The sequence below is a fragment of the Arvicanthis niloticus genome, chromosome 6 (genome assembly GCF_011762505.2).
Source record: "Arvicanthis niloticus isolate mArvNil1 chromosome 6, mArvNil1.pat.X, whole genome shotgun sequence".
NCBI classification, from domain to species: domain Eukaryota; kingdom Metazoa; phylum Chordata; class Mammalia; order Rodentia; family Muridae; genus Arvicanthis; species Arvicanthis niloticus.
The window spans coordinates 106072901-106088864 of NC_047663.1; the positions used below are offsets into that span (position 1 = coordinate 106072901).

Here is a 15964-nt window from a genome sequence, read left to right on the forward strand (position 1 = left end):
GTTTGTACAGAACATATCTCCAAGTATCTCACCCCTCCACGCATGGTCCTACCGGACAAGAACACATTATCATATGTTTATTCGGCTTTTCCCATCTACCACCAGCTCCTTGCTTGAAATACAACTTAGACAAACCACCATGGAACTGGAAAGTCCATCAGATGAAAGGCAAACTGTCATGCCACAATTGCTCACATGAAACAAGGGATCTGTGCGGTTTGCTGCATCTTAGCTGGAAGGGTGATGCTGCTTAGGCCCAGGCCGCCATGGTATTGCTGGTTGCCTTAGTCTGGCTGCTTCTACCCACTCATGAATGAGGGTAGCTTCCAGCTTACGTGCCTCCACGACAGATGGGGGGTCTTCTGAGTTAGATGCTCTAAGAAGCAGATAAAGAATGGGGACACTCAGGTGGCAAGCATACAGGGTGAGCTTCATGCCCATCTAACCCACAACCCAACACTGGCCCAGAGGTGGGCTGCACTATACTGCACCTGAGGTCTAGGTGATGTGCTCCCCCCTGGATGGTGACAGCAATGACTGATGTACTCACGTTGTTCTGGATCTGTTGGAAGAATCTGAGGCATGTGGCCTGTGCTTTAAGCCACAGGTAGGGAAGCCCTCTCCCACCCTTGCATCCTGACATAGATGCCAGTACGGTCTTTGGGATGCAACTGAAGCAATAATGAGCTTACTGCACAGCTTCAAATAGCTCCATTGGAAAGGAAAGGTGGAATGTGATGGGCCAGATGTTAGACTACATTAAGTGATGAGGGGAAAAAGCAACCCAAAAGAGAAGAGGCAATAATGAGGACCGGAGCAACAATGAACCTGACTCTGAATCTGCAAAGGCAAAGTGCTGTGAGGAGCCTGGCAACAGTCCAAGCATTGCCAAGAATACCTATAAGGAAGGGGCTGGCAGCTGCCAGGCCTGGACTTACCCCACCCCCTGCCCAGGGGTCTAGGTCACCATTGGAGAAAATGATGTTGCTGGCCGCTTTAAGGTCTAAAAGGAACATAGGCAAGTGGTGGCAAGGTATCCACCTGGGTTTTAAAGCTGTGAGCTGCATCTGGGCACTGCAGAACCAGCTCAGGACAGAGGGCAGGATCCTTCCCAACACCCAGCTCCCAATCGACCCAGCCCTTTACCACCACCCCAGAAGCTGGTCTGCAGCCAGTCTGGCCGGGGCCACACGTTCCATGTGTCTAGGCAGTATTGCTGGCGGAGTTCATCAGAGAAGGGGATTTCAGGGAACATGTCTGTCACATTGTTGCTGTCAAAGGTCAGATTGATCTCCGTACAGGCCTACAGGTGTCCCACAGTGAAATAAGTGAGACAGGCAAGCCACACACCCAACCCCTATGCTTACCAGTTTAGCTCCTCTATGTCCACAAACCTGGTAGTCCCAGGCCCTGGCATCAGAGCCAGTGCCACAGCCAGTGGGGTCAGCACAGCTTTGGTACAACCGGTAGATGTCATAACAGGGTTCCGTGCCAGAGGAATTGTAGACCAGCCCTGGATAGGATTAGTGCTGGGACCAGCAGCCAGCCAGCCAGTACATGCTCAGGCCACTACCCACCCACCTCGGAAGGAAGGCTAACATAGTATGTCACAGTGAAGTAAGCACTTGGAGTCTTTGGAGCATGCGCCACTAGCTGGCCTGGCTATTTCAACAGCCCAGGGACACTGTCTTACCCCTAGTACCCTGCCCCACAACAGGGCAGAACAGGCATGTAGAGCTTTGTGACTAGGGACTCCAAAGGCCCCATAGCAACCCTCAGGGGTAGTTATGCCCATTCCTAGGATGGCTGGGAAGTCATGCTACTCACTTCAGCTTATGTCCAGTTCCTAAAACTCAGGTCCTGTCATGTCAAAAGCTGTACTGAGTCCCCTGCTACATCTCAAATAGCTTACCAGGCCAAGCCCCAGTTCAGGGATATGGTCCTTTCCTTACTCAGCCCTGTGTCACTGTTGAGAGCTGCCACCCTTACCCCATGAAGGCCAAGAAGTAGACCCACCTGCTAGTGCCCGTAGACCCATGATCCTCTGGCCCTCACTCAACAGCCGTTCACAGGCCACCTAGAGAAGGGCAGCAGAGTGTCTCAGCGGAGGCCCCTTTCACAGAGAATGGGTCAGTGCTGCTAGTCTACACAACAGCAGAATAGTGTCTGGTGGCATAAAAGCAGGTAGCTACAAGGCTCTTGGACCAGGCTAGCACTGGGTCCTGCATCCGGGGAGAGTCACCTCACCTTGACAGGGTTGGCAGGAAGGGGCCCTAGAAAGTCAGTAGGGTACGGGTAGTCCATCATGGCAAGCACAGTAAATGCATTCCGGGCAAACCCAAAGAGCTGAGTCAGGTCTTTGGGGCTGGAAATTGATTGGCAGGTACCAAAAATCTGGCTGATGGTGTCATAGGCTGGGGAGAGACAGGCCGGAAGAAAAGGCTGAGGAAACTGCTGGTAAATGTGAAGGGCAAGGGTGAACGCCCAAAGTGGGCAGTCGGTGAGGAAGGGCTTCCTCACCTCCCTGGAGGAACAAGTCTTTGATTTGCTGGAAGGCATCTCGCACAGCCTGGGCGCACTTGGGACTCTGGCCATAAAAGTCCTGGAGAAGAGATCAAGGCTGCTGCTGCCATTCCTGCACTGGCCCGGGTTACCTACCTAAGTCCCCTCACTCACCGCTGTGACATCTCGGAAAAATTGGTAGGAGTTGCCGAGGCCTGCAACAGCGACAACAGGAGCGCTGGCTGCCAGTGCCCCAGCCACCAGGTGGGGGTACTTCATCCTCATGTAGGCGCTAAGCATGCCCCCATAGCTGGGGGCAGGGAACAGGGTTGTGGTTGTGGGAAGCTGCCCGAGACTCAGGGCTAGCAGTCTCACTGTCCTGCAGGCTGAGGTGCCCAGGCTACTCTTTCCCTGCTCAGAAGTCCCAAGTGTGGGGGGAAAAAAGGACCTGAAGTTGTCAGACCCACACATTCTGACCCCAGGGCCAAGGCAGATACAGCCTTCACTGGGAAAAGGCACCTGTGGGTGCCCTTCCCTGGCCCAGCAAAGACATTGCCGAGACAAAATCAGAAGGAAGTGTCCCACTAGTGTGAGCGACATAGCATCATACACTGACTATGAGATCCACTCAAGAAGGGCTTCCAGGAAGAGGTAAAGCTAGACCCAGCCCTTCGATGTATGGGGCTAGGCACACTGGGGCTAGGCAGAGGATGTAGAGAATGTAAGAGACATCTCTTTGGCCCTCCTTGTATAGGGTGTCACTTGGTACAACAGGGTGGAGCCGTTACAGTGGGGCAAGAGTAAGACTCTAGGTAATCTCCTGTGGGGACAGATCTATCCTGAAAGGAGATCAAAGACCCACCTCCCTCCAAAGGCTATAGTGGGGGCATCCTGGACCCCAAGATCCTGCCGCAGAGCCTGGAGCAGCACAGCAAAGTCGGCCAGCGACTGCTCCACAGTCAGCAGCTGAGTATATCCCCGCTGTGTGGACTGCACACCGAACGGAAGCGATTTCCCATAGTACCGCTGCAGAAAACAGGAAGGGATGGCTAACCACTCACTGCTTCTGTGCTCCCCACCTCCCTCAACTCAGGGACTTCCAGGAACTGGCCAGGTACCCACGTGCTCAGCAAAGATAAGCAGGGCCTTCTGCTGGACTGCCAGTTCCACCATGAAGCCAGAGTTGTTAGCGAAGGACCAGATATCCCCCTCATTCCCTGTGTAGAAGAAAATGGGCCCCTCGCCCATCTTCCAGAACTTATCTATGGGAAGTAAATGGGTTTTCGTAAGGCCAGGGATAAGCAGGTAGGGATCCTGCTGTGGGGCCAGCACTCACCCGACACCAGGAACCGCTGGCCAAAAGTTTTGTTGCCGAAACTCTCAAAGTTGAAATGGTCCATGTATTGCTCAAAATATTTCTCACGAAAGTCAGGGTCTAGAGCTCTGTCGGCTGAGGGGAGGTGCAGAGGCTCAGGAGCTGGAAGGGATGATCAGGGATCCAGGAAGGTCAGGAGGGTCTGCACTCACCTCTGGCCTGGAGGTTGCACAGTCCCAGTGTCAGCAGCAGGACAAAGATCCAGGAGGAGACCCTAGGGTCCATAGGAACACAAGGCTGGAAGCTCATGCCTGATTCTGAGCCAGGCGTTGACAGTCATGTGACCTGGTCACGTGACAGACACAATGGGCGGGGCTGTCCTACTGTGACTGGATTCTAGTTGGAGGAGGAGCCGACTCTTCCTCTTCAGCTTCCTGGTTCTTCGATCTAAATTTCTGGGCTCCTCCTTGTTTCCACAGAGATGGTTACTGTAGAAACCCAGGAAGCAGAGAGGGCTAAGGCTCATCAAGACTGTGGTCTCCCAAGTGTCCAGCTGCTGAGTACAAGATGATGGGAGGGAGGGTCCTCCTACACAAGGATGCTGCCGGATGTTGAAGTCCCTAGGAGTTGCAGGTCCCACATATTCCGCTGGCTGCTAGAGCTCATTCAGCCCTGGGCACTGAAAATGACTGGAGCATCACCGTCACGTACTCGGCCAAAATGGCCGCTCTGCTCCCAGCCCTCAGTTCTGGTCAGCACCAGACAGGCTCATAATTACAGAGCCAGGGTAACTAGAACATTTCTGTCTGCTCTCAGACAGTGGCCTCAGGAAGGTAGGGGGTTACTGCAGAGGGACAGTGTCTCTGAGTTGTATCAGAGAATCTCTGAGCTGCTCTTTTCTCCCCACTGCTGGTACTGTGCCCACAGCCCAAACAGAACGCGGCGGGGGATGGAGGGGTGGGGTTTTTGTTGAAAGCTGCCCTCCACCTTGTTGGCACGGAGCGTGCAGAGAGAACAACCAGTTTTCTCTCTGGCACCTAGTCCCAGGTCTGGAAGAGGAAAGACATCCACAGAAGTTGGTGACTTGGTCTGACCCGGCCATGGGTGGAACATGTCCATCCAGCATGGCCACAGTCCAGTGGGTCACACAACCTAGAGCTGTGGAATGCCGTGCCACAGATGAGGGAACTCTGATGCTGTGTAGCTGCCTACATTTGTTATTGTATATTTTGGAGGGTGTCATCTTTGTGTTGCCCAATAAGACATACGTGCAGCTTGTCTATCTACTGGGATTCTGCGTTTAAACAGTGAACTTCACTCTCCCTATCCTTGAATCTCCTTTTGAATTTCATGCCATGTTACTTCGTGGTTCCTGCCTGTTATCTGTTTATGCAGCCCACTCCCGTATGTCCTTTGAATGTAGAAATGGCATTTTACTGTGTGGCATTACACACAGGTCTTTGTTATCACACATTTCTCCTTTTTTATTTTAGGGTTCAGTATCTTGGGAATTTTCTGTAAGTCATCTTTTTCCTTTTTTTAATTAAATTAATCATTTATTTTATGTGTTTTGCCTGCATGTATATATGTATTACCACATACATGTTTGGTTTCCTTGGGGTCCAGAAGAGGGTTTTGAAACCTCTGGAACTGCAGTTAACTACCATATGGACACTAGGAATCAACCCAGGGTCCTCTGCAAGAATAGCAAGTCTGAGCCAACTCTCCCTTCATGAATTTTAAGGAGGAAAGGTGTATTCGGCTATCAGTGTCTTTGAGTTAGGCATCTTACCCTCTCCCTTCTTACTAGTGCACATCTACTTGGGTACTTTTAACTTTGAAAATGTTTGTTTTACTTTATGAAATGGCTGTTTTTACCTGTGTCTAAGTCTGTTTGTGCACCATGTATATGTACTCCTTACAGAGGCCAGAAGTGGGTGCTTAATTAGATCTGTAGTGTTAGATGGTTGTGAGCCACCTGTGGGGCTGGGATTTGAACCCAGGCACTCTGGAAGAGCTGCCAAAGCTCTTAACCACCCATTTATTTATATCAGGTATTTCTATGTAGAGCAGGCTGGCCTGAACTTGCAGCATTCCTGTCTGTGCCTCACATATCCCGGAATTACATGCATGTACCACCACACTGGCAACGTGCAGAGACTTAAACCTAGACAAGTACTCTTCCACCTAGGTATATTGCAGACACTTGTAGTTGTTCCTAAACTATCCTTTTGATATATGGGTATCTGTGACTTTGATGTTATTTTAGGGGTGGGTAGAGGTCTTGTAATTGTTTTCAATATTGGTGTGACCCTAGGCCTTTGCCATTTACTTTATAATTATTTTATAACCACAGGGTTTTGCCACTTATGACTGCTTATGAGTCTGTGAGTATGTAAGTTTTTCAGTCATGGATTTTGACTGTAGTGAGTTTTACATCTTGTGCAGAGTGAGCACCTTGCCCAACAAAGTCCATATTGTCCGAGGGTCTTGAGGCTGGTATTCTTCACTAGGAAGTGCTAGGGCCACATTCAGCTCTCAGAATTAATTATGGCAAGTGTGTCTTATGTGAGGATCCCTGCTTGACACTGAAGCCAGTATCGCTGCTGTGTGTATCCTACCAAGGTAACAAATTTTCTGGCCACTTGGATCCCTTCCTTTCTTGGGACTCAGTTTTACCTAGGGGGCAAAGGTATCATATCATGAGTTGTACCTGGTCTCTTGGGCCCCTTACCAGATAGAACTCCTGTATGTCTCAATGACCCGTAAGTCGGTCAAAGGTATTTCTCAAATAAATGTGAGGAGGCAAGTGTGCTGATGCGCCCTTTAATCCCGCACTCGGGGGAGGAGCCAAGTGTGCTGACTCGCCCTTTAATCCCGCACTGGCGGGGGGGGGGGGGGGGGGGGGGGGGGGGGGGGGGAGGTGTGAGTTTGCAGACAATGAGCCTCCGGCCAGCCAGGGCTACATTCAGAGACCCTCTCTCAAACAACAAAGTAGACTTTTTTTTTTATATATATACTAACTAAGTTCATAGAAAGTCAGTTTTCTAGAGTATGACTGAAACAAAATTGTGTAGACCCCTTGCTTCGTGATCATCAGATGGCATAAACCTGCACTATTATGAAATTTTTGTGTATTTAGGACAGGGTCTTTCTAGTACCCCAGACTGGCTTCAGACGCACAGTCCTCTTGCCTCTCCCAAGTGCTGGGATTATAGGCAAGACTGGGCACTCTTGATTTTGCTTGGTAATCATGACCACTGCATGTCGCTTGCCAGTGGTAACATAACTTCCTGAAGGTGTAGAGAGGTTCTTTTAATGGCTCTACTTGCTCACTCTGCTCCACTGTGAGGTCCTCTGAAATGTTTGTTTACACAGTCCAGTAAAGGCTTGTACTATCACACAGTCATGTTTCCAAATAGTGCCACCAGCTTCTGCACTTGTGGAGATCCAGTGTGTCACCACTCACTACTGCCATAATTGTCTTGACTGATACTTATCTGATCATATGACCCCTAAAGATTTAGAAGTCGTATTGGGTTCTGTCCTCCTTCCTAATGATCCACCCCCACTCTAAGTTCTATGGTTGCTTTTCTGTGGGGATCAAATGCCTGGCTATCACCTCAGGCTTGCCAGATTCCTTTTCTAATGACTAGAATCAGCTGATCACAGCAGCAGTCAAGTACAAGCCAAGCCAGTAACACAGACCTGCATGCTATGTCTTTCCATAAATTCACAAGCTACTGTGATTTCACTGCCTATAATCCACTGGGCACTCTTGATTTTGCTTGGTAATCATGACCACTGGCAAACATGGGTTCCTTTATTACATTCCAGCTTCAATTACTAACAGCAACAACTCAGATTACATACTTTGTGCCACACAATGATGTCAGTCACAGAATGCCTAAGAAAGGTTAAAGAGGCTTCAGGGTTCAAAGCTGGAGGAAGAACAGATGCAGACATCAGGCCCACACAGCAGGCCAGATGGAAGCAACGTTCTTAGCTCTGATTATTTTTCTGGGCTGAGTTTCTGACAGGTGATGAGTTTGAGATACACATACAGCAGCTCCTACTGAATAAAATGGGGTGAATCCATGTAAGACTCAGTATGAAGACTGCTGTCTTCTGCACAGAGGAAGCCAGAACAGGCCCAGCCTGCTTCCCCATAAGGTGAATATGGCTAGACACTTAAGGCTACTGTTAGGCCCTTCCTGATACCCTTGTGGGTAAGGGACGTAACAGGGAAGTTTACTCGAGGCCCAACGGATTTAGGATCTGTGTTCTAAAACAAATCGCTTAGGTTTGCCTCTCACACGGCTCCAGGTCAATGCTGAGCCCTGCAAAGCAGCGCTATGGAGAAGAGACCTCATGTTAGCTTCAGGTCCAACTACATGGCTTGTTTGTTTTTGAGACAGGGTCTCACTATGTCAACTCTGTCTGGCCTGGCACTCCCAGGTTGGCCTCAAACTCAAGAAATCTGCCTGCCTCTGCCTCCCGAGGACTGTAATTCAAAGGCTGTGCCTCCATGGCCAGGTTCCAACTACATATTTACATTGTGAAACCTGGCTGTGCATCTCTGGGTACCTGAAGGGCCCCATTATGGCACGCCTACTTGGCCTTTGGTTTCTCTGAATATGAAAACCCTATTGGTCTCAGGTCTCCCCCTCCCCCTCTCCCCATCCTCCTCCAAGGTCATAGTTAGTGTTCTCCTGGCTATCTTCCCACATATCTGGTCCCAGCCCTCAGGTGATGCTTCCTACAGTCACCGAAAAATTAGGGGCCTATCAAAAAGCGAGTGCCAACCATACGTTTGCTACAAAGGTTTTCCTGGAGTGTCCTGTGTCTTGGGTTTCCCAGAACCCCTGGTGAAGAGCTGAGTGGAAGCATGAAGGGTTTCTTAGCCTCCTGTTCCCAAAGGCCTGACCCCTGGATCCACCCATTCCCACCTCTGTATGCCATGAGAAACTGCATCTGAGGCTGGAGCTCTGGCCTACCATGCACATGAAGCCCTGGACTCAACTCCCACCACCCCATAAACCGAGCACCTTGTCAGGAGGTTCAGAGGTCCACAGTCAGCCCTGCCGTGCAGCTAATTCAAGGCCACTCTGAGATGTACAAGACCCTGCCCACCAACCCCTGCAGCCTCTGGGTTTATTCCAAATGCCCAATCTGTGAAAATAAAATGTCTACTCTTTTAAAAGTCAATAGTCTTTTTAGGATAATACAGGCTAGGAATGGTGGGGTGTGACTATGGAGAGGTAGCCTAAAGGAGAGCTCCATGATGAGGGGACAATTATTCTCCTGGATTGAATGTGGGGTATGCTAATATATTCACATGATATCTTGAAACACCGTACCTCTATCACCCAGTCTGATACCCTTATAATCGTGTAAGATACAATCACCAGGGAAAAGGGTGAAGGACATGGAGATTTCTTTGAAATTCTTTTAGTGCTTTCCAGAATCCACTCAACTGACTGCTTACTCAAGAGGAGACTAGGGGTTTTCATCTCCATCCCTTTGATCTCTCCTGCCCCAGGGGCCCTGGCTTGCTTGTGGGACAATAATGGAAGGTACCAAAGTGGTGGCGCACGCCTTTAATCCCAGCACTTGGGAGGCAGAGGCAGGCGGATTCCTGAGTTCGAGGCCAGCCTGGTCTACAGAGTGAGTTCCAGGACAGCCAGGGCTACACAGAGAAACCCTGTCTCGAAAAACCAGAAAGAAAAAAAAAAAAAAAAAAAAAAAAGAGAAGGTACCAAGATACACCATTTGCTTCTGAGGTCTTCAGCAAGATGACCACAAGAGCCCAGCAAAAGCTCAGCTTGACTTCTACATGCTGGTCCAACTACGGCAGTCGTAGGCCTGATCTTCCCTCTGCTTCCACACCAAAAGGTGAACGCACTCCTCCCACTGACCCTCTGGGAAAGCCAATGAGAATGAGCAGGAGACCCTATATTTAGGAGTAGGTGGCTGCAGAGCAGGCTGCCTGTCCTGACCACTATTACATTACAGGAGAAGGCCTGGTGTCATCATTTTGTTGCATGGGAAAACAGCTGTGTGTGAATTAAGGGAGGTGTAGTCAGTGAGAGAACAAGGCTGGGTGGCAGGGCCAAGTACTACTTTACATAGAAGCTACATCTCCACTCCAGAGCTTCTGCTCTAAGCTCTGGAAAAAGGAACTTATCAAGATGAGGTGTGTTCCTGTCTGAGTCAAAATCAGTTGCAGAAGGCAACTCATTCTGGGAGGACGTGACTCAGGACACAGCAGCCAGGCCCACTTGAGACTCAGGCTGTGGGAGAGGCCTAGGGAAGGCGGGGAGACTTCATCTTTCATCTCAGATGTATGCGGAAAGTATGCGGATTAGAGTTCTTCAACCCAGTCTTAACTGCTGGCATCAGGCTGCTTCTATTGATAATGTCTGGCACGCGGGGTGACATGCTCAGCCTTACTCCAGTTATGGTTCTGCTGTCTAGGGCTACTGCTGTCTACACCCCCATAAGGCACAGCTCGATGTCTGCTGAGCATGAGGCTGGCCTGTGCACTGGGAGGGCACATGCTAGAAGAGCATCTCCCATGCCTTCTTAGACAACACTTCCCCACCCACCCATCCTGAAGCCTCTTCTGGCCCTGTTTTCCAACCTTAAGCCCCTGCCTCTCAGCCAAGCCCCAGAGCCAGCAAGGAGGCAAAAACAAAACAAACAAAAACCACACACACAAACAACCAGAGTCCATGGGGGGTGGGGGGGCCAAGAGGTCCTAACTTTCAAAGTCAAGTAGCACGCTTTCTTCGGTGTCCTGCAGGCTAGCATGTCCACGCAGAACCCCACCCAGAGCTGTATCACCACCCTATAGAACCCCATGGCCAGACAGCCTGGGAGCAAGCAGGTTAGCACTCCTGTGGCTGCAGCAGCATGGCTTGGTCCTCATCCAGAATGAATGGAGACTGGAGTTTTCGGCCCTGCAGGTACATTTCCAACCCCTATAAACAAGGGCTTACAGTGGTTAAGTGTGCACTTTGCCCATACCCTCTCCAGCCACCCTGAAACAGACTCCAGTGTTGTCCTGTCAGGGAGGGACAGCACAGGGCTAGTGTCTCTCCCTCGGGAAGACTCCCCAACGTCCTGGTCTCAGCCTTGATTCCTTCCTGTACCCCATTCCCTCTGAGACTGCCACCCCAGATCCCTCAGTCCACCACACTTCACTGGCCAACTGAACTGTATGTAACCTTCTGCCCCAGTGGCAGCTTCTCCCATTTCCTTCTGGTTCACACAAACCAGACTTCATGAAACCCTGAATGGGAACTACATGCTCACCTCTCCAGAGTAAGACACCAAGGGCGATATCTCACAGATGGCGGGAGGGTCTCCATTTGGGAGCAAGCTAGGAGAGAGCAACGGTCAGCACCTGGCTCTCAAGTGAATGCAGGATCCTCCCAGCTCCCTCAGGGCATGAGCTAGTGTCTGCCTAGAATGAATGCCAGGCAGTTATACCTCCATCACAAATTCTTCCCTCGGCACAGCCTACACCCATGGCCACTTGCCAGGCTCTGGCCTAGCTAAAGAAATCATTACACAGGAACCCTGCCTAGAGCTCAGGCAAGCTCCAGAATGACAACAGCGGAGACAGACACCAAAGGTCCTTTTCCTCTCCTGTCCTGAAGAGACTTCTCCATGTCTCTTGAGGGTTAGGCCTAGGTCTCATCTTCAAAGTTTATGAGAGCGTGTTTTGGGAGCATTTGAGACCTACCCTCCTGGTTCCCTGAGCAGAGCCCAAGACTAAGAAGCTGGGAATATAGCTGTCTGCATTTGGGGTGGCACTGGGTCAGAAGCTAGCTGGGACAGTGGCAGCATCAACAGGGCCCTGGGATGAGAATACTGCTGCCCAGGCTAACCTGGGCCCCTCACCCAGACTGCTCTGGAAGCTGGACCCCGTGTACATCCAGGAAGTGGGCTCCAGCCTGCAGAGCCCAGCGGTAGTGCTGAGCCAGCAAGGCTCGCCTGGAGGTGGAGGGGTTGTCTCTGTCAGCTGTGTCAGCGTTCTTCAGAGGGGAGAACTCCTCCTCCCGACATACTTCAAAGGCAACAAAGTTCCTGGTGGAAAGAAGAATTCATCATCCCCTGCACACCAGCCAGCGGCTGAAGAGGGGAGGCCACGCCTCTCAGAGGTCAGTGATGTGGTGATCTAGGAGGGCCCCTTCAGGCACAAAAAGCACCTTTACTTTCCTGAGGTACTAGGAAACCTTATCTTCCAACGCTCGCTTGCCACATGTCCAGAGGAAGAGGACAGACCCACCCAGCAACTCCAAAACCTGACCATGGGTCAGAACTATGGAGATTGCTCTGTGTGTGTGTGTCTCATTGTCCTCTCAGAACCTCCAATGTTCCCTTCCCCCACTCTTGTTTTCAGGACAGGAACACCCTCTGGACTTCCCTGAGAACAACTGCCCTGTAGTCCCTGAGCTTCCCCACCCCACCTACTCCTCACCAAGCTGCCACTGCCTTGCCGCCCTGCTGGGCCTCTAAACTCACCCCAGAACAGAGAGAGGGAAGAAGAGAAAAACAAGTGACTTCCACCACTAACTTAGCAAACTGGAACACATCAAACACAAACTTCTCCATCTTTATCCCGTTCGGTCTTAGCGGCTTTACCAGATTTCCCTCCTCATCCACGTATGGGACCTTCTTCACGGCCACATGCAGCTTCAGCAAGGGCTCAAACTCCCTGGCAGCAAGAGGAGAAAAAGGTATGGCTTAGACAGGGCACCCTAGAACGCCAGCCAGTCCTCACTTTTGTACACCCAGCAGGTGCAGCAGCACAAGGATCTAGCTATATCTCTGGGAAGGACACAGGCTTTCTCTGTGCTTCCCCAGGGCCAAAAGCCCGGAACCACCAGCCACAGTGCTGCCCGAGCTAATGACAGGGCAGAGGTGGGGCCCATCCACAAAAGACAGCTGTGACTAGAGCCTCATACAGACTGCACAGAGCACGACTCGTTGGAACTAGCTTGTTTACAATAACACAGGAATTCTCTCTACTCAACCCCTTGCCACTCCCAGCAGTGGCCCAGCTCGGGCTAGGTCGGCTCCAGCTACTGTGACATTCTCAGATTCAGCTCAGTCTGGAACACCACCACCTGCTGCCACATACCTGGTCACCATATCCAGGAAGCCTCTGGTGAAAAAATGGTTGCAGATGTTGCCTGTGTTGTAGAGCAAGCCCCCATCAGCACCACGCTGCCTAGCAATCTCAGGGCTGATCTCGCTGTATTCCACCACCTGGGGGACACCGTCCACCTGACACACCACACCCACTGGCTCCTCAGGGTACGCTTTCTCCACCACCTGCAACCACCGGGCATAGACTCAGAGGGCTGGAAGTAGGAGGGATGGGATTTAGCAAGAGCAGAGCCAAGTGACAAGAAAAGGAAAGCTTGGTGCTCACCTTGGCACCACAGTCTGCTCCCCGAAGCACACAGAAACCAATGAAGACTGGGTCAGCCAGCCGCACCAAGATGTTGTCTACACAGTACACATGCACAAACTCCACGCCCCGCTGCTTCATGTCCTCCAGGATCTGATGGTCAGCCAGTGCACAGTACAAGCCCCCGTTGCCGTCTACAAAGGAGAATGGAATGGGCTACCCATGGACTCCGGCTTGATCAAGCTCAGTCTAGTAAATGCTGCAGAAGCACAAACCACCAAGAGCCGGTGACTCCAAACTGGCCAGGGCCACATGGCTGGGGCCACATAGCCTGCCGGAGTACACCTTACCTGGGCCTCAGGCCTCCAGACCCACAGCTGTGCTCTGTGGCCCGGGTGGGGCAACCTTTCCCTGTCCAAGGTGTGGGCCATACCTGGGGCCATGGCAACTTTGTCTTTCCGTTCCAGGATGGCCTTGCCCTCAAAGGTCACAGCAGGTAGCATGCGCTGCTCGAACAGCACCACATTAGTGGGGTCTAGGTGGAAGAAGTCATGCTCCTTGAAGAACTTGATTGTGGGTCCCAGTGTAAACTCACTGGTCATGATGTACCTGTAAATGTCCTAGCAGTGAGCTGCTTCCAGGGGAGTCTGCTCAATCTGGTAAGCGTGGCAGGAACAGGTCTAAATGGGGCTCAGCAAGGGCAAGTACTGGGCTCTGTCTAGGGCAGTGCTAAAACTGGGTCTAAGGTCTTGGTGTGGGGTCATTTAGGGGTGGTCTTTCTGGGAGATTGGCATGGAGGACAAACCAGGGCACGGTGCAATGGGTCCCCAGTCGCTGGCCAGCCAACTGTTGAACACGCCGGATACGCTCTGCTTGCAGTTGGTACAGGGTCTTCTGGCTGGGCAGCCCAACTTGATACATGCCCTTGGGGTAGGTGACGCCCAGGCGAGTGCCCTGCCCACCGGCCAGCAGCAGGACAGCCACCTTGTTCAGAGCAATCTGTCGGAAACCTGGAGGGGAGGCGAGAGACAAGGCCTCTTTCACTTTGGAGAACCATGGTGAGCCTGCTGCTGCATGACTTCCGGTCTACTAAACGCAGGAGGAAAAGGCTGCAAGGCAAATCACTTTCCGCAGCACTTCCCGAGTCCATCCCCTCCACTCCCCCCGCCCCGACCCCCATAGGCACTAACTCTTCCGGCCTCAACGGCCAGCGCTTGCCCAGTCTCCGCCTGGTACGGCGATGCCTACCTTCCTCTTCCCACCGCAAGCGTGTCTCTTGGTCGCAGCGGATCGCGCTGCCCACGCGTTCTGGGGGCAGGGGCTGCAGGCGCGCCGCCAGGTCCGGCAGAGGACCCGGGGCTAGCGCGCCTGCAGCGGAGGCGCGCTGGCAGTGCTCACGCAGCGCGTCGGCCTCCAAGGAGGCGAGCTCCGCTAACAGCGCGGCTCGAGGCTCTGGAGCCAGGTCCGCCCAGAAGCGTAAGAGGTGATCCTGGCCCGCCTGCTGCAGCTGTGCGCGTACATCCCTCTCCGAGGCCATACTGCAACTGCAGCTGCAGGCTCAGCCCATACTCGTGACTTTCTGACCAATGTCACGAGACCAGGCCAGAGGCTGAGATTGGGGGGGGGGGGAGGAGGAGCGGGCCCAGAGTGCAGCACCTCCCGGGATCCCGCCCCCTTTCCCTCTTGGGCTCTAGTTCAGTCTTCTTTGACTCCGCTCTCTTCAATCCCTTTTAGTACAGTTTCCTCTGCGCGTTTCAGGGACTTGAATCCTAGGATCTGGCCTCTAACTCTGTTCATTGTGTACGGTCCAGACCAGGCCCTTCTAGTCCCCAAAGGCCTAGGCGTTTCTCTCCTAAGTAACTCCCATCACTCTCCCCACGTGGACAGCTATTCTATCCTTATCCTATGGAAGAAAGGGAGTCTGAGCTACCTGCACTGGGCTGACCAGACCTAACTCAGTCTCCTGCCTGTCCACAGCCGGAAGGGTGGTCTGTAGCAGAATTTTTGCAGAGCCGTTGTTTCTGGCGTGAATTCCGGGAATGATGGCACATAGGCCTTAGCATAACTTAGTCCCACGGCATACCTAGCAAACCAGGAAGTCTCCTATGGCTGAAAACTGCTTAGACCGTGTTTCCTTTAGACAACCCCTATATCAGATAAAAGGTTTTGGTATGCGGAGACTGACTTGCTAAAAGTGCCCTTTGTGAAACTAGGAAGTTACTTCTGGAAAAAGTGCTTCTGGGAAGCTGCTGGTCTTTAATCCTTGAGAGGCTGATTCCCGTGAAGCTTAAAGTTTATCCTTCAGTGTCTCTCTTTCTTCTGTAATCCTCCGAGCAACCCAGAACCAAGACACTGGCCTGGGAGCTTCTCTCCTTGAGTCTGAGAAGTGTCTGCTTGATCCTGTAAGCATTCACCTAGAACCGCCACTGCTAGCACTGACTGGGAGGAGCCCAGACCCAGGCTAGCTTTAACCTGCATCCACCTCCCCTCACCTGCCTGCCTTTAGGAACTTGGTTTATCTGTTAGCTTTCTGTCTAAACTCCACCCCCACAGTTACCTGGCAACAGCCAGGTAGACGGCCCACTATAAAAGGGGCTGCTTGCCCCCTCCTCTCTCAATCTCTTGCTCTCTTGATCCCTCTGTCCCCTTGCGGCGGCTTCTCCCTTCCCTTCCCCCTCTCTCCACATGGTCATGGCCGGCCTCTACTTCTCTACTCTCTTTCT

At 51.9% G+C, this 15964-nt stretch overlaps 2 protein-coding genes across 8 annotated transcripts; both read right to left on the minus strand.

Moving 5' to 3' along the window:
• Window positions 1-62: 62 nt before the first annotated feature.
• Window positions 63-4192, minus strand: Dpp7 (dipeptidyl peptidase 7). 6 transcript variants are annotated; one of them, XM_034507227.2, is made up of 13 exons: window positions 4030-4192; window positions 3839-3952; window positions 3625-3764; window positions 3365-3528; window positions 2677-2812; window positions 2521-2602; window positions 2248-2414; window positions 2017-2077; window positions 1395-1513; window positions 1153-1303; window positions 939-1003; window positions 492-562; window positions 63-376 (listed from the first exon to the last, which is right to left on the minus strand). In XM_034507227.2, exons 1-13 carry the CDS (start codon window positions 4124-4126, stop codon window positions 229-231), a joined length of 1515 nt encoding a protein of 504 aa, XP_034363118.1. In that variant the 5' UTR covers window positions 4127-4192; the 3' UTR covers window positions 63-228. The 6 variants fall into 6 exon arrangements, with proteins under 6 accessions (XP_034363118.1, XP_034363121.1, XP_034363117.1 ...); XM_034507230.2 differs by having other exon boundaries at window positions 492-575; XM_034507226.2 differs by having other exon boundaries at window positions 1147-1303.
• A 3427-nt stretch (window positions 4193-7619) lies between these two features.
• Window positions 7620-14820, minus strand: Uap1l1 (UDP-N-acetylglucosamine pyrophosphorylase 1 like 1). Of its 2 annotated transcripts, XM_034505708.2 has the most exons (9): window positions 14490-14819; window positions 14047-14251; window positions 13675-13850; window positions 13263-13435; window positions 12969-13162; window positions 12402-12542; window positions 11726-11911; window positions 11135-11201; window positions 7620-10800 (listed from the first exon to the last, which is right to left on the minus strand). In XM_034505708.2, exons 1-9 carry the CDS (start codon window positions 14776-14778, stop codon window positions 10708-10710), a joined length of 1524 nt encoding a protein of 507 aa, XP_034361599.1. In that variant the 5' UTR covers window positions 14779-14819; the 3' UTR covers window positions 7620-10707. The 2 variants fall into 2 exon arrangements, with proteins under 2 accessions (XP_034361599.1, XP_076793672.1); XM_076937557.1 differs by lacking the exon at window positions 7620-10800 and having other exon boundaries at window positions 11164-11285; window positions 14490-14820.
• Between the last annotated feature and the right edge of the window lie 1144 nt (window positions 14821-15964).

Coding starts and splice junctions, on each gene's coding strand:
- Uap1l1 (XM_034505708.2), bottom strand. CDS start 14,778: ATGGCCTCGGAGAGGGATGTACGCGCACAGCTGCAGCAGGCGGGCCAG. Junction 13,851..14,046: donor ACCCATTGCACCGTGCCCTG/GTTTGTCCTCCA, acceptor GGACATTTACAG/GTACATCATGACCAGTGAGT. Junction 10,801..11,134: donor TGGTGTCTTACTCTGGAGAG/GTGAGCATGTAG, acceptor CCTTGTTTATAG/GGGTTGGAAATGTACCTGCA.
- Dpp7 (XM_034507226.2), bottom strand. CDS start 4,126: ATGAGCTTCCAGCCTTGTGTTCCTATGGACCCTAGGGTCTCCTCCTGG. Junction 2,603..2,676: donor TTTTCCGAGATGTCACAGCG/GTGAGTGAGGGG, acceptor TCTCTTCTCCAG/GACTTTTATGGCCAGAGTCC. Junction 563..938: donor ACCCCTGGGCAGGGGGTGGG/GTAAGTCCAGGC, acceptor TTCTTCCAACAG/ATCCAGAACAACGTGAGTAC.